Source organism: Podarcis muralis, chromosome 1 (assembly GCF_964188315.1).
Source record: "Podarcis muralis chromosome 1, rPodMur119.hap1.1, whole genome shotgun sequence".
In the NCBI taxonomy this organism is placed as follows: Eukaryota; Metazoa; Chordata; class Lepidosauria; order Squamata; family Lacertidae; genus Podarcis; species Podarcis muralis.
This window is the reverse complement of record NC_135655.1, coordinates 27,746,025-27,766,121: the sequence shown is the minus strand read 5'-3', so window position 1 is coordinate 27,766,121 and position 20,097 is coordinate 27,746,025. Positions and strand designations below refer to the sequence as shown.

Genomic DNA, 20,097 nt, shown 5'->3' with positions numbered 1-20,097 from the left:
CTCCCAGAGGTGGTTGTGTTTAATAAACCCAACACTGGAATCACCAGAGAATGTTAAACAGAGAAAGCCGTTCTGCTCTGATTTGGTGTCAGTTTCATAGAATACTCTTATTCCCTGCTTGTTTTGCCAACATTTGGGCAATGTAATACATCGAAGACCTCTGATTCTACTTTCTAAGGCAGATGTGGGGAACCTTTGGCAACTCCAAAAGTTGCAGAGTATCAATCCCAGCAAGCATGGCCAGAGATGATGGGAGTGAATTTCAGTGACATCTGCAGGGCCAACGGTTCCCCACACCTGTACTAAGGGGATGGAGGAAATCACCTTGCATTTCTTTGAAATGTTTCGGTCTTCAGCAGAGCAATTAAGCACCTGTTTGAAATGACATTTTAAAAAATCAATCTGTACTTAGTGAACTAATTTGTTCTAGTGGTACTTCTGAATTGCTTAAGTACACTGATAGTTTAGAGCCTTGTGACCTATGTCATGTGTGAAACACAGTGCTAATTAACAAAAGCAAACAATGGAATAGTGGTGCTCTGGTATTTTGCATGCTAAATATCTGGCATGAATTTTGTCCCCACCATGGAATGGCGTATTTACCCAATGTAATGAACAAAGCTTGGTTTTCAAACACCTTTCCTATTGATTTTGCAGTTTTTGCAGGCTTATCAATAGGTAACGCCAGCTGTGAAACTACAAGCATCCAGTGTGTCATCATTTGGGAAGCAGTGCTTGGAGACTGAATGCCATCATGTCCAAACAAAATCTACCTCTTTTCAAATATTAACACAACTAAGAGCTGGTGCCACACTAATTTAAACAAAAAATCAGCTTATTGAAACACGGTGAACAGATCAAAAACTCTGGCAAAGAGAAGACATAATCCTCAGCTATTTAATTTGAGTAAACTTTAAATTGCTGTACCGTTATCAGGTAGTTCTGTATTATGAACTGGGATTCAAGCCAGGGCAGAGGACTGTACTTGGGGAGGATTTCTTTGATTTGGATAAAGTGATGGGGGCAGAAAGGGAATTCATTTACAGCAGGGCTGGAGAACATTTGGCCCCATGGATGTTGTTGGACACTCTAGTCAATATGACCAATGATCAGGAATGATGAGAGCTGTGGTCTAACATCTGGAGGGTCACAGGTTAACCTCCCCTGGCTCACAGAGCAAGCCATTCAGGTTTACCTACACTTCAAAATCTAATGAAATGTCAATAAAGGGCTAAAAAGCAATACTATATATTGATGCATTTCAACCATTCATCTACTGCTTAACAGCACGGTTTCTAAGCGGTGTACAATAAAGTTACAACACAGATAAAATCCGTTAATGTTAACCATACAAGTAGAAAAACGAATTTAAAATGCCCAAATGCCTGTTGAAATAAAGACGTCTTCACCAAGCTGGGAAGCTTCCACAGAATTGGGCCCACAATACCACACACACAGCTCCTGGTGGTTAAGACCTGGGCATCTGAGCCATGGAGGGCCACTAAAAGTCACTCCCCTAAGTATTTCATTGATCAAGCAGGCGCATAAGGATGCAGTCCTTAAGGTATCCTGGAGTTGTTAAGTTGTAACTTATGAACCTTGACTTGGCCTGGCCCTACAGTATATGGAAAACCAATACAATGCAAGCTTTTAAGGACAGGAGTTATGAGCAGGCTGTAGTCTATTCCCATCAACCATCTAAGCTACAGCATTTTACACCAGCTGGAGCTTTCAGACCAGGACCAGGGTAGCTCCACATACAGTCCGTTGTCAAAGCAGACTTTACACTTTATGCCCCCAGCGCAATATATTTCCCACTGGTGCAGGGGAATGCCGAACAGTTTCTAACAAAAAAGAGATGGTAAAACTTTCTCACTCCAAAATCTCTGAAATCTTCTAAAAGATTCAGTTTCTCAGGAACAGACTCCAGATGATCCAAAGCCACTCGAGTACTCTGAAGAACAGAAGAAAAGATATATCTATATAACTTGGACTTATTTATTTTCTACACTTATAATTATTCAAAAGCACCGTATCCAGGAAGTACCTATATGAATAAACCAGCATTGAAATTCATAGGACGCTGGATGTTGTCAACAGTCCAGGAAGCAGATGGGGAGCGATCACACGAAGTATGCATGTAAATAAGGTAGGAGAGAGCTGGAAGAAGGAGGAACTATTGGAAGCGGATCCTTAGCGCTGAAGGGCCCCTTGCTTTGGAAATTTTTGGGTAGTCACTATGGATGTGCTTAATTGTTAGCTATTCCACTCGTGGAAATATTGTTCTTACAGTAACTGTGAATCACTTACCCCAAGTACCACCAGCACACAGCCAAATCAGACTGCTCATCTTGTGGTTCCCCAAGCAACTCTTTTGCTCCCTAGGCTGCTGCTGCTTTTTAGCCCTGTTTTCCTGCTCCTCCTCCTTTGCCCACACAGTCTTTCCCCTCTTTGATCTACAATTGGCTGTGGCCACCCTCAGGATTTTGTCTGTGAATGTCTTTGATACCAGACAGATCAAATGCAGAGAGAATGATCATCGACATGGGTCGCAACAGCCATAGGATTATATACTGTGCAGCGCTTAAGAGATTCTTTAAGAAAAAAATTAATTGGTTTATAAATCATTTTAAATAAATAAAAATAAATAAATAAATGGCAGTGGGGACAAGGAGGACAGCAAGGGAAATGGCATCAAAACAATGTGAACATGTTAGCAGCCAGTGTCAAAAATAGATGGAGGGACTGCCGTCGGATACTCATGAAAAGATGCAGGAATTTGAGATCCCGTGCACGTTTTAAACGATTATCTATCATCATCACCCTTTTTCAGCATATACAAGGTGGCAGACACAAAATCAAAATAGCACAATACAATTTTAAAAATACTGATAGATACACTAATTCTAGTGGTTAGGTTGTGGAACGATGGGTTTGCAGTTCAGGTAAAATATTGTTCTGTCTCAGCAGTATGCATCAAGTACTGCAGCATAGTTCTCTACCTGCCATACAAAAACACCTTATTAAAAGCTCAGGCCCTTGTGACTTCAAACCAAGGTGCTGTAACACTCCAAATTGCTCAAGCTAAGATAGTTGTGACTTAAATAGTTTTTTGTTCATAATAATTAAAACAAAATGTTGCAGTGAGTATGCTGTGAAAGGCAAATCCACATAACTAACATTACCTAACAAATGTGCATCAATTTTATAGTATTTAAAACCCCCAACCTAAGAAACAGAAATGCATATATCACCAGCAAACCAATATTTGATATTTATTTCTCATTAATGGCAGCCTTTTTTTGTGGAAATATTTACAACCATTCCTAAACACAGTGAGCTATTCAGAACAGTATGATATATATGTTTAAATCTGGAACATACTTAAATATTGGGTTATGTCTTTACATGTTTTTGGCTCTGGAGGCTCATTGCATCTTTTGAAATGTTGACATTTCCATAGTATCTATGAAGTCACCATGCTGGAAAGTTTTGTTTCTCAATCAGTAATTTTTGCATTTAACTTTCAATTTGTTGATTTCCTTCCTGTATATTGATGTCAGTGGGTATCAGTTCTGTTGCAAAGCTTTTTCCACATTCACCAACACACACACACACACACACACACACACACACACACACACCTTTCCTTTCAAAACCCAAAGACATTGCCTTTGCTTTGAGTGCTTTTCCTCATTTCTGCTGTGGGGCAGATTCTGTTGTATGACACCTCGGCCTCTTTGTTTTTTCCTTTCTTCTCCTTTACTACCCCATCAAATTTCCCTTGCTGCAAGTGCGTGGAAGCAAAAGCCTTCTGATCTGTGCAGCTGCCGAAAACAAAGTTTTTCAGTTTGCTTTTCTCTGACTCCCTCCATTTCTCAGCTGGGATATCAGTTCGTGCTCTTCTCTAGCCGACTAGAGTTTGCTTTGGCTTTTCTCATAAACCCCCAGCCCTCCACCATGTAGGGTAACTTGTTAATCCTTTGAATCTAAGTCATCCTTGGGGCAACACTGGGACTTGGATGCAGGGATGTGGCATTATACATCTGGTTTGCTGAGATGGATCTGAACACTTGCAGCCCACTCCCCACCCCAAAAAAGCTCTATGAAAAAGAAATGCCTGCTCCTTGCCACTTCCGAAGCCACATTAACAAATTAAGTCACAGGACGGAACACGCGCAGAACATGATGCATAGAAACAAGTTCCAACAAGAAGAGGGGTGCAAAAGCAATGACCTAAAAAACAAATCAGATAATCCAAAATAAAATCAGTGTAAACAGCTGATAAGTTCTTCCAGGTAGGACCCGGGAACATAGGAAGCTGCCTTGTACAGAGTCAGACCATTGATCCATCTAGCTCACTACGGTCTATACTGGCTGGCAGTGGCTCTCCAGGGTTTCAGGCAGGAGTCTCTCCCAGCCCAACCCGGGGATGCTGCAGACCTTCTGCATACAAGGCAGAGATGCTCTGTCACAGAGCTACGGCTCTGACATGCACCCTATCACTTTCAAAACAGCTTTACCCAGGCTTCCTCAACCTCAACTCCAGGTCTTTTGAGACTACAATTCCCATCATCCCTGACCACTGGTCCTGCTAGCTAGGGATCATGGGAGTTGTAGGCCAAAAACATCCGGAGGGCTGAGGTTGAGGAAGCCTGGCTTTACTGTTATCAGTGTAGCCTACCACCAAACCAAGTAAAACATAACTATGAAAAGGGCAAGCACAGAAATCGTTGTTGACAAGAATAATGAGTGGCATTCAATTACATTTTATATTTTTTAATTTACTTATAAATATATTATTATTGTTGTTGTTGTTGTTGTTGTTGTTGTTATTGTTATTAGACTATTGTGGTGGGATGATGAGCTGCTTGTGCGTAAAATGCAAGTCCCTCAGAGTTTGATCAGGTTTTCAAACCTCTGCCTATGACGGAGCCCCTCCGGCATGGCTGCGTCAATCGCTAGTAGAATCCGAAAGTGGCTGCTTTCGGAAACGTTTCCAACATAAAAGCTCTTTCACGGAAACACGTCTTCTGGACTCTCTGCGTGACAGTTTCCGGCGAGGCGTGGGTGTCCCTATAGGAGGTCCTGAGACCTCTCCACTGTTTTCGCTGGAAACGTCTCTGAGCCACCCCTCCGACTCACTTTCCCTGGAAGTTCCTGCTCGCCCCCTACTGGTTCCCTCTTCAGCTGCTCCGTCTCTTTCAACCTGAGGGAGCCTTTGCACCTCCTGTCCTTCCGATGGCAGTTCCCTGACATCCACCTCCCCTCCAGGGCCCCCTTCACCCCCTCCCGTCTCCTCCCCTCCGGGCTGGGAGGAAGTAAAACCCCTGAAAGAACCTTCCTCATCGTCCGAAGTTTCGAACACTTCCCTCCACCTGCTACTGTCCCTCGTCTCTCGATACTCCTCGTCTTCGGAGTCTATTCCCTCTTCCAACTCCGACTCCGTGAATCCTTCCATTTCCTGTTCCTCGTCGGTGGTGCCGAAGTACTCCCTCCTAAACCTTTCTACCGGCTGTGGTTTCCTAGGGAATCTTTGGTGGAACGTTTCTGTTAAAACCTCGTCATTGACCTCCCCTGCAGTCACCCAGGTGTTTTCTGACTCCGGTTCCCCTTCCCACGCCACCAAATACTCTACCTGATTTCCCTTCCACCTGGAATCGAGGATTTCCGCTACATGGTTGCTGCGTTCCCTCTCTTCCAAGGCTGGTCCCCTGACGTGCTCCCCTTCACGTCCCCCCCTGTATGGTGACAGTAACGACCTGTGGAACACTGGGTGCAATTTCATGTGGTTGGGTAACCGGAGTTTGAAAGCCACCGGGTTGACCTGCTGAATGACCTCAAAGGGTCCCAATCTTCTGGGCCTCAATTTCTTACAACCCCCTTTGAACGGCAACCCTTGGGTTGACAGCCACACTTGATCCCCCACCCTTATGGTTTCACCTTCCCTTCTGTTCTTGTCTGCCTGCTTCTTATATTGTTCCTTGGCCCTTTCTAAGTTGAGCTGGAGCTGATGATGGATCGCTTCCATCTCTTCTACAAAATGTTCAGCCGCTGGAACGCTCCATCTCTCCCCTCCCTCCCCTGGAAATGCCCTGGGGTGACACCCGTAATTAGCCAAAAAGGGGCTCATCCCTGTGGACACATTCTCCGCATTATTGTAGGCAAATTCTGCCAGCGCCAACTTTTCGACCCAATCGTTCTCTCTGTCATTGACATAACACCTCAGATATTGTTGAAGAATGCCATTTGCTCTTTCCGCCTGCCCGTTGGTTTCAGGGTGCCGGGCCGTTGAAAAATTGACTTCCACGTGCAGCAAGCTCATGAGCTTCCTCCAGAACCTGGAAGTAAATTGTTTGCCGCGGTCTGAGATCACCCTCAAGGGAGCCCCGTGCAACCTAAAGATGTGTTCTACAAACAACTTCGCTGTTTCTTCCGCTGTGACTGCATGTGAGCATGCTACAAAGTGGCACATCTTTGTTAACAGGTCTACTACTACCATGATGGCTGTTTTCCCCTTGGACTTCGGCAGATCCGTCATAAAATCTATTGATACCGCTTCCCAAGGCCGTTCTGGTGTGGGTAATGGTTCTAATAACCCTGCCGGCGCCCGTCTTTCCCCTTTGGCTCGCTGACATTGGTCACACCCTCTTACATACTCCCTTACATCTTCCCTCACCTTGGGCCACCAGAATTCCCTGGTAACCAACCACATGGTCTTGTGTTGCCCAAAATGTCCCGCCGTGGGGCTATCGTGCAACTGCTTGAGTACTCTCCCCCTCAATTCCCCTTCGGGTATATACAGTGCCCCTTTGTAATACAATGCCCCATTTCTTTCCTCAAAACCTTCGGGGCTCTCGCCCTCCCCCCTGAGTCCTCTGAGCTTATCCTGGGCATATTCATCATTTTCCGTTTCCTCTACCAGTTCTCGTTGCCCCACCAGCGCCGCCCCACACACCCAGCGGTCCTCAGGGATGACATGTCTCTCTTCAATCGCCCCCTCCCCCTCCCAATACTCTGGTTTGCGTGAGAGAGCGTCCGCCCTGACGTTTTCTGGACCTGGCACATAACAAATTTCAAAGTTGAATTTAGAGAATTCCTGTGCCCATCTCACTTGTCGTTGGTTGAGCACTCGAGCTGTTCTCCAATACTCTAAATTCTTGTGGTCGGTGCACACTTGCACCTTGTGTTGTGCCCCAATTAATAAATGTCTCCACCTCCGGAACGCTTCGTGAATGGCAAGTAGTTCCCTGTCATACACCGTGTAGTTCCTCTCGGATTTATTCAGCTTCCGCGAGAAGAAGGCACACGGTCTCCACTCTGACATACTCCTCCCCGGTTGAAGAAGTACCGCCCCTACCGCCCGGTCGGACGCATCGGTTTCCACTCTCATGGGTTTTCGTAAATCCACATGCAGAAGTTGTTCTTCCGAGGCGAAAGCCCTTTTCAGTTCTTCAAATGCTCGCTCCGCCTCCGCCGTCCAAACAAATTTCTTCTTGCTGCTGAGGCAGTCGGTGATGGGCGCCGTCAAGTGGGCAAAGTTCTTGATGAACTTCCGATAAAAGTTCCCAAACCCCAAGAATCTTTGCACATCCTTCTTGGTCTTCGGTGTCTTCCATTCCAGTACCGCTTGGACCTTGCCTGGATCCATGGCCAATCCCTTGTCTGACAAGCGGTACCCCAGGAATTCCACCTCCTTGGTATGAAACTGGCACTTCTCCAGTTTCACCCACAGCTGGTTGGCTTGCAGCCTGCCCAACACTTCTCGAACGTCCCTCACATGCTGCTCCTCATCCTCCGAATACACCAACACGTCGTCTAAAAAGGCCACACAGTTCTTGTAGAGCAAAGGCCCCAGAACGTGGTTAATAAACGCTTGAAAGCACGCGGAGCCTCCTTGTAGACCGAAGGGCATAACGAGGTATTCAAAGGCTCCCAAAGGGGTGAACATGGTGGTCTTCCATTCATCTCCCTTCCTTATGCGTATCAGATTGTACGCCCCCCGCAGGTCCAGCTTTGTAAAAATCTTTCCCTTCCTTACCCTGGTCAAAATGTCATCAATTCGGGGCATAGGGAAAGCCAGGGGTTCCGACACTGCATTCAAGGCCCTGAAGTCACACACAAGTCTCGGCTTATCTGTGTTTTTTTTGTCCACAAAAAACACTGGGCTGCCCCCCACCGCTCGGGACTCTCTGATGAAACCTCGCTTCAGGTTTTTGTCAATGAACTCCCTCAGCTCCTGCATCTCCCTGTCGGACATGGCGTACAGCTTGCCCACTGGGAGTTGGGCCCCAGGGAGTAGGTTGATTTGACAGTCAAAGGGTCTATGCGGCGGCAGTTTGTCTGCTTCCCTTTCGCTGAATACGTTGCTCAGATCTGCATATTGCGGGGGCACCTTCCCTCTGCCCATTACTTCCATCCCGGCTAGGGTGACTCTGTCTCCGCCCTGAACCTTCCCCTGCTTGCAGTGTTCTAGGCAATGCGCTGACCCAAAGGAGACCACCCTCTGATGCCAGCCCACTAGCGGATCGTGTAGCGCCAGCCAGCTCATCCCCAAAATGATGGGAGCTCCTCCCAAGGTGGCCACATTAAACGCTATCCGTTCGGTGTGCCTTGCCACCCTCATTATCATCGGGACAGTCTGTTGGCTAACTTCTCCTCCCAACAGCTCTCTGCCATCAATCGTGGTCACCTGCAAGGGATTACTTAAAGGGATGGTCTGTATCTGGTGCTCAGCTGCAAACTCCTTACTCATAAAATTACAGGAGCTGCCTGAATCCAAAAGCGCCTTGACCTGTAGGGGGTGTCCATTTGGCAGCTCTAGTGACACTTCTATCACTAAAGCAGGTCTGGGTGGTTCTGGCGTGGGCACTTTCACTGCTCTTTGGCCTGGCTGCTGTGCCCCGACGGTGGCAGCCAGGCGTTGGCTTTTACTTGCTCCTTGTTTTCCTCCTCCCTTTCCCCCACAGCTCCTGCCATCCCTTGCCATTCCTTTCTTTGTGGGCAGACTCTGGCAAAGTGCCCTGGCTGTTGGCAGAGATAACATTTCTTGGCGCTCTTTCCCTCCTTCTTCCGCCCTTCACTGGGATTTGAAACTGCGCGCGCCCGCGCTGTTCCAACTTCCATCGGCTCTGCCGGCGGGAAAGGTGGCTCTGGAATGTCCGGAATGCGCAGTTCCCTCCAACGTTCTCCTTTCCCTTCCCGCCTTTCCAAAGCTCTCGCTTCCTGGCGCGCTCCTATGGCCAGCGCGGATTTGGTCATCTGATCCATAGACTCCGCCCTTGGCCCCCGGGAAAGTTCATCTTTAACGGCCGAAGAAAGCCCCTCTTCAAAAAGCATTTGGATGGGTTCCGCCGATAGATCCCACCCCAATTTATGAATCAGCATAGTGAACTCAGTCCAGTACTCACGGACAGATCGGCTCCCCTGTTTGCAAGCCATTAACTGCCTTCGTACCACCCCCTGCTCAATGTCACTGGAAAACATCAGGTCCATGGCACGAAAAAACTTCCTCGTGTCCTTTAGTATCTCATTATTCACTGCCATCAGGGGTCGAACCCAATCCTTCGCCCCCCCCTCGAGATGGCCAATTACAAAAGCCACTCGCGATTCCTCGTCGGGGAAGTCATCATACTGCAGGTTGAGAGCGTATTGCATCTCAGTTCTAAAGGCATGATAGTTTCTGGGATCTCCCCCGAATTTCTGCACCAATCCTGGCACCTTTCTGGCTATCGAGGTGGTTTTCTCCTTTCCCTTTTCTGCATCCTGAGCCCTCCTCTCCTCAAGCCTCGCCGTTTGCATGGCCAGCTGGATCTCCAACGCCCTGTACCTTTCTTCCAGGCTTGGACCTCCTCCAGCTGCTCCTGCTCCTCCGGTTCCGGCTGGGTCGCTCATGATGCCGCTGCTTGCACAAGCTGGCTTTCAGGGACTTTCGGATTGCTGTGGTGGGATGATGAGCTGCTTGTGCGTAAAATGCAAGTCCCTCAGAGTTTGATCAGGTTTTCAAACCTCTGCCTATGACGGAGCCCCTCCGGCATGGCTGCGTCAATCGCTAGTAGAATCCGAAAGTGGCTGCTTTCGGAAACGTTTCCAACATAAAAGCTCTTTCACGGAAACACGTCTTCTGGACTCTCTGCGTGACAGTTTCCGGCGAGGCGTGGGTGTCCCTATAGGAGGTCCTGAGACCTCTCCACTGTTTTCGCTGGAAACGTCTCTGAGCCACCCCTCCGACTCACTTTCCCTGGAAGTTCCTGCTCGCCCCCTACTGGTTCCCTCTTCAGCTGCTCCGTCTCTTTCAACCTGAGGGAGCCTTTGCACCTCCTGTCCTTCCGATGGCAGTTCCCTGACAACTATGTTAGGTCCATTAATTGCAATAGGTCTACTCTGTGCAAAACCTGTTTAAATACCACCCAATCTTTTCAAGCAAAAATGAAGCAGCGGTAATAAGTAGTTGTTGACTACATAAAAAGACTGAAGTATCACACTTTGATCTGATCAATATACATCCTTAGAGATTTACAGTTCTACTATAAATCTCTAGGTCTATCAAAAGCATATTCAAATTTTAAAAAAATATGGCCACAACTTGTAATATACTAGTTGAATATCTTGCAATGATCAACTAAGAGCTCTCTCCTAAAGCCCTTCCTTAACTTTTCTTTCCGAAGCTAAAAAAAACTGCTCGGAGGTGTCTGTCCATGTCTCTCCCTCATTAAATTGCCCACCACTGTGCCTCTCCCACAAAGAAACTGCACTCATTCATATTGCATGCTTCATTTATAGTGGCCTTATGTTCATCAAAGCCTTGATTTTCCACTCCATTAATTTATGATGAGTTGCATGGTTTGCTACTTCTTCCCAGAGCCATTTGTAGCCCTGGTCTTCGTAAGGGCTCGAAAAGGTTGAGGGGTATCTGAAAAGAGACAGCAGATTCTCAGCAAGCTTCTCACTGCAGCTTTAAGTGATGGGAAAGTTAACTGTGTGAAACAGAACAACCAACCCAAATGCTCAGCAGTCATCTTGGAGGGGACAATATGCTTCAGGGACATTCTGCCACATGAAAGAAATTCAGGAGCTACCAACTTTGAACAGAATCACTCCCCCTTAAATGTTGTTCCTTTTCCCCATAGTCAGAGACACATTAAGGGTTTACATTATGAAAGTTGGCAAGTAACCGAATCCATCGAAACGCCAGGTTATGGTTAGGATTTTCTGTTCCCAAAGAGGCTACTTAAGCAAACTTAGCAACTGAGTTGGGAACCTGTGTTTGTGTTGCAGCCAATGGTGAAATTCAGACCTGACACTTGAACTGCCCTACACAGTCCACAATTCCTGGGTTTTCCAAACTTTTAAAAGTATTATATATACAATTGGGAACTTTCGTGGCAGGAGGATTTAAGCCGGCTGAAAAGCGAGAACAGTGATCTTTGCTATGCGATCCCAGCAGCTGAAATGTAGTGCGCAGCCTCGCATTAACTATGACAGCGCCAGCCACAACACTGGCATGTCTTTCTCTACAGACAAAAGCATGCATGTGAGTCCGAACTTCAGCTTAGCAGGTAGCTGGAAGACAGCAGGGTAATTTCTGAAGGAGGCTGCAGGAGTAGAATTCCAGTCTCATTATGAAGGACACAAATACAACCGTGTCCGGAAACAAATCTGCAAAAAGGTAAGTTTTCCTTGCCGTGAAGAAGAAAAGAAGGACCGAAGGGCAAAAGCGCACGTTAAAAGAAGGAAAAAGTCATGTTTTTAGCTGACCCGTGGAAGTGGTGCAACAATAATTTAGTGGCACACACAGCAACCTCCTTAATATGGATTAAGTGCCATATTTGTATCATTAATGACAGCACTCTTCTCTATTAAAAGAGATAGGTTTAGCCATGCAGAACAAAGTGCTAAAAAGGATGGGGGGAACACCTGACACAGAGGGCAATTAAGTACTGCTAATTATTTCCCAGAAACTGCAAAGGATGTGCCATAATGCATACAACTAATCCTGAAGAGAGCAATCATGTCTGTCTGCTCATTATTTAACAGGGAACAAAGGGCACTGATACAGCACACTGATGAAGCTGATAAGTGGCAAGGGTTCCAGTTGTACCAATAGAAGCAGCATTGGTGGTAATTTAGTTAAAAGCACCCTGCTCCATCATGGCAGTGAATGCTATTAATCTTCCCTTGTTTTCTTAACATAAAAGATTATTTACTTTCTAAGAGGTGTTCGATGTTCTCGGAGAGAATGATAAAACAAATTACTCATTTTCCATGACTTCATATAAACACTTTGATGTTTCAAGAGCATGTGAACAGTTAATCCTCCTTATATTGATGCATTTGCAGTGATAGGCAGCTCTGGGCTGTTGTCCCCCAGGGACAGGTCTAAATCAAAGTCAGAAGCTGCATTTTATTTTTAGTCTTGAAACCACAGTGATATTTGATATTTGATAAACACAAATATAAAACAAGCTGGGCTTTGTCTATGTTGTTCATAAGGCTCGGTTTTATATTTAATGCATAGTAAGTGTGCAGACAACAAACAAGAGCCTCCAATCTCCTGAGCTGGTTAAATACAAGTGATCATCTGTAGGCTGTGGGTATTTTTAAAAAGTAGAGAAGGTTTGGAAGCCAACTAAGAAATCCCCAGGGTACAATCCATAAGAAGTGTGCCCATAATTTAAAGCAACAGTAATGCACTGGAACAGGCAGTTACTTACAGCTTGAATAAGATGTAATGTTAAAGGTGACCCAAAAAAGGTTTTGTGCTTTTTTTGAAGCAACTGCTAGATTATACATCAAGAACTGTGTGATATATGTAAAACGTCTACACTCAGGCCCAAATGAATTCATTAAAAGTTCCTGCCAGAATCTACTAAATATACTGGGCCTCAGGGAGAGAAAGTAGCCTTCTTCACAAAGTTTTTTTCATACCCAAATGCTAGAGATGGAAGAGTAGTCTAATTATATAAATTACATTTCTACCCCACCTGTCCCCCATGATGGAATTCAAGGTGTCATACACAGGGTTCCCCTGGATTCTTCCATCCAAGTACAGACTGGGACCCAGTCCTTGTTAGATGCAGAAGAGCCATCTAATCAGTATTCCAAGAGTTGCCAAACAGACACCCCTGGGAAATGTGCAAGTTGGGCTGGGCAGGGGAAAGTTTTCAGGGCACCACACCTCCACCAGCCTCAGGATATATATCTCCACAGTCAGTACTAGTACCTCTTGTTCAGGGAAGTGTCAGAGAAGTAAGGGAGGAGGGCCAAGGGACATGCAGGGCAGACAGAATGAAGGATCCCTCTCTCTCAAGCTACCCATCAACCCCCAGAAGCAGCTTAGGCTGTGGAAGGTTTGGATGGGCAAAGTACAGTGGTACCTTGGTTCCCAAACTTAATCTGTTTCAGAAGTTCATTCCAAAACCAAAGCATTCCAAAACCAAGGCACGCTTTCCCATAGAAAGTAATACAAAACAGATTAATCTGTTCCAGACTTTTAAAAAAACCCCTAAAACAGCAATTCAACATGAACTGTACTATCTAACAAGACCATTGATCCATAAAATGAAAGCAATAGACAATGTACTGCGGTCACACAATCAATCAGTCAATTAATCAGTAGTTGAACTGGGTTCCACACAGTCACAAAAACAACAAGAAAGAGCCACAAAAACAAAAATGCAAAATAAATAGCAAAAACAGACGGAAGTGTGACACTCAAATCAGAAGCGTAACACTCAAAATGGAGCACGTTCGGCTTCTGAAAGCAGTTCCCAAACCAGAATACTTACTTCTGGGTTTGCAGTGTTTGGGTTCCAAGTTGTTTGAGTACCAAGGCGTTTGAGAACCAAGGTACCACTGTCATGAGACAGAGGTTTTAAGTGCAGATAACAGCCTACTCCTCAAATCAAAACACTTTTCTTGCAGCACCTACAGTATGCCATCAACTCAGTGGTCACAAACAAAACCACTGGGAGGAAAGTGAGTCCCTTTTATCTCTCCCCTCAATCAACTTTAAAGGTACCTAGTACAACACCCCCCTCCCCAAATATTTGGCATATTTCCTGCCCAGGAGCACCTCTCTCTGGTGACTGGGATGTTCACGCCAATTGCCCCCCCCCCCAACTGATAAAGGCTGCCTTGTGTGAAAACCACTGCATCTATCCTTATAAAATTAATCCCATCAGAATGGGCAACTATGCCTGAAAATGTTATCTAAAAGAAAAGAACATTTAGGAATGAATACACAGAAATTGTAAGGAAGTTGCAAAATTTGAAGCAAGACATGAAAAAGAAAATGATGGAATTGAAGCTGGGTTTCATTGCATCTAATTAATTATGTATGCAGATCATGTAGAAATGAAGAAACTGGATAATAATATGCAGATGCAATAGAAAATATCCAGCACAAGACTTAGGAAGGAAATGGAACATGTTTATTAGTTACTGGAACATATATTGTAAATAGTTGTTGCTAGAAAGACATGTTTTGTGATTTAATATCCGTTATGCATATTTTTATTAACTATTGGAATATATTACAAACATATACATTTTTAACTTCCTATCTGTCAGATACAATATATATGCATGCATTTTTCTTCTTTTCTGGAAAATGAAAATTATTGCAACAAAGAGAAAAACAAGCGCTTCACTTATTAAATTTGCTCAGGTCAGCTTCCAGATAAAACTTAAATGGCCATTACCTTTACCCAGTGCTTTTTTTCTAAAAAAAATATGTTTAGGGGTACTCTCATTTTCCTACTCATATTTAAATACTGCCCCTCAATGAGGCCAAACTTAGATTCACAAAATGTTTAGGGGTATGCATACCACTGCATCCCCCCAGAAAAAAAGCACTGGCTTTACCAACATCAACTTGGGCAACTTACTCGTTTGGCCAAAGGGACTCACAAATTTTAGTGATAGTGATCAATTAACTAATATTATCTTTATCATTCATAACATGTAAGCTAACAGGAAATCCCTCTTCCAAAGGTGGGAGAGAAAGAGGTGAAAAGAAGATGGAATGGAGGGGAGGAAATAATAGCCTCGGTTCCAATAAAGAGTGCAGATCACGTTGGGCTTTTAAAGTCCTCTCGAAACAGCTTGGATTCTGCCAATCTGACAAGGAGTGGCTGGATCCAGTCCCCTGCTCCCCTTTCCCAACAGATGGCTAGTGAAATCTTAACACTCAAAAAATGAGTAGAAGCCAGGAGCTAAGGTTCTAATAACATAACCAATAACCCAGCCAGAAGAACTGGGTACATAGATTGGGTAACTTTCATGCTATTGTTTAGAAGGTTGTGTGCATCAGTATTAACTGGCATCAAGAAAATAAAACAAACAGTACCTTTTGTTGGGGGTAAATCACCATAAATTTTAAAACAAGCATTTTTTTGGCACTGAAATATAAGAAGAAACCTGCATGCCAAAATAACTGAACTTTTCAGTCTAGACTCCAGATGTCTTTAGAATACATTTTAATAATATTAAAAGCATGCCTTCTTTTCCCTGTGTGAATGAATGCTTTACGCCCCCCCCCCTTCAGATTCCCATTCCACCTGTGGTTAAGTTCAGTAAATGCTTATGTAGAGCAGTGTCTTGTCCTATAGAAATATCTGAAGGGATGGAAGCAATAATAGTGCTAGTTTGAGCTGTCCACCCACAACAGATTATCAAAAGGTGCCCACTAGACCATTAGTGCGGAACATCTGTTTTAACAAAACAGACCATTAACCCAAGATGCTACAAGAAAATACGACTGGATAACTGTATATGATGTGGCTCACCTGGCCATTCTTTAACTCAGTCAAGGAAGGCTTTAGGAAGGTGATTGTATCACAGCAGCGGCGTAGCGTGGGTTGTCAGCACCCGGGGCAAGGCAAGTAATTTGCGCCCCCTAACCCGTGGATTTGCGCCCCCTAACCTGTGGATTTGCGCTCCCTAACCTGTGGATTTGCCCTAACCCCAGATGTTGCGCCCGGTGCGGCTGGCCCCCCCTGCCCCCCCACGCTACGCCACTGTATCACAGGATGCTGGAGATGGAATCATTAGTCATGTAGCAAGCATAAGCTCTGGTAAGGATTTTCTTGCCATTCATAACCTCTCCCCCCCCATCATAATCCTTCACTGTCGAATTGCCATTTTGTGGTCTAATAATATTTTTATTTGGTAATCACAAACGGTGTGGGGAAAATATATGTAACTGTGCTCAATTCAAAGAGCTGGTTCTAGGCTTTAGAGTTTTAAACAGCTTAGGGCCTGCCTAGGAATCCAAATTAATGTTAGAGGCCTCTCAATACCACCCTGGGATATTTGACAGGGTCTTTTCTGTCATGGTGTTGGGACTCTTGAATGTTGTTCCTTTTGCAAGAAACTGAAGACGTGTTCATTTTAAAAGACTTTTAATATGTAACGGCTGGTTTTATTGTTACTAGTTTTCAAGGTGCAACATCTTTTTATCCTTGCTGCTGTTAGTTTCTTTGTTTCATTTTTAAGTGCTGGTTGCATCATGTTTCCAGTTCTTGCTTTTAGTTGTATTTACACTTTTTATTTATTATGTTATATGGTTTTATTCTCTTGTATACTACTCCAGATATTTTTAGTAGGAAAGTGGGATAACTACTTGCCATAACTTGTGATTCTCGTCTTCAGGGTGACCTTTATTCAATAATTTATTTTGCTGGGAAAATAGCTGGTCCTTCACCTAGCAGTTGGATTGCATAGAGAAGGCAAGTTCTCTAGAGGGAGGAATTTGTTAAAAGCAGAAAGAAGTAATGCTTGCAGGATCCAAGAGTCTTTCCAAATGTCAATCAAACTCACAGAGTATTCCCAAAGGCTGCTGTGAGGTGTGGTAGAAGCACAGCTGTGCATACCAGTGACAAACCTGCCAACTGTTCTAAACCTATAAACAAAAACACTAATCCGATCTGCACTGGCTGCCTGTATCTTACCAGACCCAATATAAGGAGCTAGTGTTGACATTTAAAGCTCTAAATATTTCGGGACCCAAGTACTTGATGGAGTGTCTCTCCCCATATCAGCTGACCTGGGATGAGGCCTTCTCAGTCATGTTCCCTTGACGAACATGGGATTCTTTGCCCCAGAGGCCACTCCAGTATTTGCGTTTCTACTCCTGTGTCAAGACACATTTGTTTACCCAGGCGTTTGGAGGAATGTAATTTAATTTTTATGAACTGCTGCCGTTTTACTGTTTTACTGGTCGTGAGGGTCTTTCAGATTTTTGATTTTTTGATTTAGTTTGTTTACTTGTAGATTTTCTATTTTAACATTTTTTTTGTACTGTCTGCTTAATGTTGTAAACCGCCCTGGGACTTATTTTGATGAAGTTCCCTAATGAAATAAATAACTACGTCCAACTTAAGTGCAAAATCGCAGACCAATACACACAAACACACATACATGTCCCTTTTCATTCCGCATGCAGTCAGAAAGGCCCTGCAGGATTACTGGAGCAATGCCATAATTTGTCCCTTGGATGGAATTGCAAAACAAGTAAATAGCACATTTGTTGACAAAGTTGTGTCTTCAAGCTCTAAAATTTTAATTCACTCGATGACTTCAGCTTCCCTGTGGCAATGTTATTTAATTTCTGGTAAAACTAAAACTCAGGCACACTTGTCATTTTCGAGTAAAAACGAATTTGAATTGTTGTCTAATTTTTACTTCCAGTTGACCTATAAAATATGGTTGACTTTACCAACACATTTCCATATTAAGTGACCTCATGTGGATGTACTGTGCCTTTTTACATTTTATTTGGCTTATCACAGCCAACTGGCAAACAAGAACCTCTAAGGAGTTGATTTATAGTTTAGAAAAATTACTTTTAAATATCCCAGACCTATTTTCTTAGAAGAAGAAAAAAACCCGGTATAAATTGCTGCGTGAGAACTGCAATAGATTTGTAATAAAGAGAATGGAGGGAACTCACCGTTTCCAGCGCTGTTATTCGTTCCTGAAAATAAGGAAAACATTAAAATAAATTATAAAGAAAATAATCTCAAGAAATTTGAGCATACATAAACACACCTGTGAAATACTCTTTATATATATTAATACAATTGATAGCCCTACAGGACTCTCCTTTACATTGTACAGCAAAGTCAGTGTTTGTTGCTTTGTTTTTGCTTGTAATGTAAATATTCTATGGTGGTACTACATGAAAAAGCTCAGGAAAGCCTTAGGCTCTGATACTCTCCCATCCTCCAGAATAGTCACGAGATTACAAGCACTCAAATATAAGCATAAACTAACTTGCTGCTTTAATTACAATGATTTTTGATCCCACAGTTTGTTGTCATGTTCAACAACAACAAACTGTAGCAAGTTTAAATTATGGTTTATTGTAAACAAGCCAAGTTCAAACTGTTTTGTGATCCTGGATTGTTCCAAATGACCATAGTTTAAACTAACCTCAGCTTGCTGGACTAAAGAAAAACCACAGTTAATTCATGGTCAGAAACAGATGCTTCTGTTCACCTCCCCACAGCCATGCAAGGGGAGGAGAAAAGAGCTTGAGAGACAAAGGCTCACCGAGGTCTTCTGTTTACTAAACTATGGTTTAGCATTATATTTGAAAATAACTTTTAACAATGGTTTGCTGCCTTAACCCAAACAGAACTCCCGATGTACAGTGAAGCCCTGCCCATGATAAGTCAGGACCTTGGAGGATATGTTAAGAGAGAGGTATAGCAAGTCTTGTTTATCATCTTGCAGCTACAGAGAAACTAGCAAAATGGGAAGCTATTTTAATTGCGGTTTGAATAGTGTACAGTTAAAGTAGATCATGCATTCTAAAGTTATTTTAGAAAAATCCCACCTTGACTTGACAAATCATTAACCATTAAGGATGATGATGACAAAGCATTCTCGCAAAAAGAGGCGCAAGAATGGCATTTTATTCCCCCACTCCATTCCCATATTAAACATTCCGTAGCTACTGTTCTCGTTGGACTATATGGAGTATTCTTACTTTATGCCTTCCATTTCTTTCCTTTGGGGTCCCCCTGATCACATGGATACCCTCTTTCTTGCTTCCCAACAATCCTGTTTTGACTAGAGTTCAGCCACTCACCAAGTGAGTCTGCTGTTAAGAGGGAGGGAGACTTTTGCATATGGGGTTATCTAAAGCTGCAGTCCTAAAACACACTGACTAGGTAGTCATGGGACTTATTTCTGAGTCAAGATGCTGAGTTTACCCTGTAAGAAATATTTAACATGCTACTGTTCAAATGGAATGGAAACAGAAAGACAATATGGAAACGGTGCACAGAGAAGCTTCGTGCAAGAGGAAATGGCTAAACAAAAGATCCTTGGCTCTCAAATGTGTAGTGATGAAGTTGCTTGGGAAAAACCAAATGGGTTGGGTCTCAAAAAGCCCACTGCATGAAATAGTGATTAATCTGGAAAAAGATTATACATTCCACACGTTATGTAACTGTGTCAATAGTATAGCCAATTTCTTTTGGAAGATGAGCCTGGTTACAGCATGGTGCTGATAACTCCAAAGTTGCAGGTTTGATCCCCGTATTTTAGAAAAATCCCACCTTGGCTTGGCCAATCATTGACCATTAAGGATGATGACGACGAGAACAACAACCACAACCACTTATTAATTGCCTTCTATACAATTGTCTCAAGGCGATATGCAACAAAAACAGTTATAAACACAAAAAAGCAGATACATTAAAAATAAAACAAGCCTATATAAAATAGGCACTCATGGGGCAGAACCATTTATCTAGCTGGATTTAGGATTTAGGAATTTAGATGCAACACTTAGCTAATGAGATAAAAGACAAGCACGATAAAACATTATGCCTGCATAGGGATATAGAATGGTTATTGTTATAAACAACAGGCATATGTTCAATGTTTGCATGCCAAAAGCAGAAACCACTTTGCTTAAAAAGGGTGGGAGCTATTTAATAATACTGCTATAAAAAAGAAAATAATCTCAACAGATGCTATTAAAAATACATTGCTTGCCAATTTATTCTTAAATATAGCAGGCTTTTGATACCTGATATGAATTTTACCTCCTGCTACTAAAATCTCATCCCTCTCTTTTCCCCA

At 43.6% G+C, this 20,097-nt stretch overlaps 1 protein-coding gene across 6 annotated transcripts in view; it reads right to left on the bottom strand.

Moving 5' to 3' along the window:
• CEP128 (centrosomal protein 128) overlaps window positions 1–20,097 on the bottom strand; it is a 190,556-nt gene that overhangs the window by 16,468 nt on the left and 153,991 nt on the right. For 4 of the 6 annotated variants that reach the window (XM_028718307.2, XM_028718315.2, XM_028718281.2 and 1 more), the window contains 2 exons: window positions 17,954–17,977; window positions 1,877–1,954 (listed from right to left, as the gene is read on the bottom strand). In XM_028718307.2, coding sequence (XP_028574140.2) covers window positions 1,877–1,954; window positions 17,954–17,977 — 102 coding nt within the window. The remainder of the gene's footprint in view (window positions 1–1,876; window positions 1,955–17,953; window positions 17,978–20,097) is intronic. The other 2 variants (XM_077925062.1, XM_028718298.2) reach the window with 1 other exon arrangement.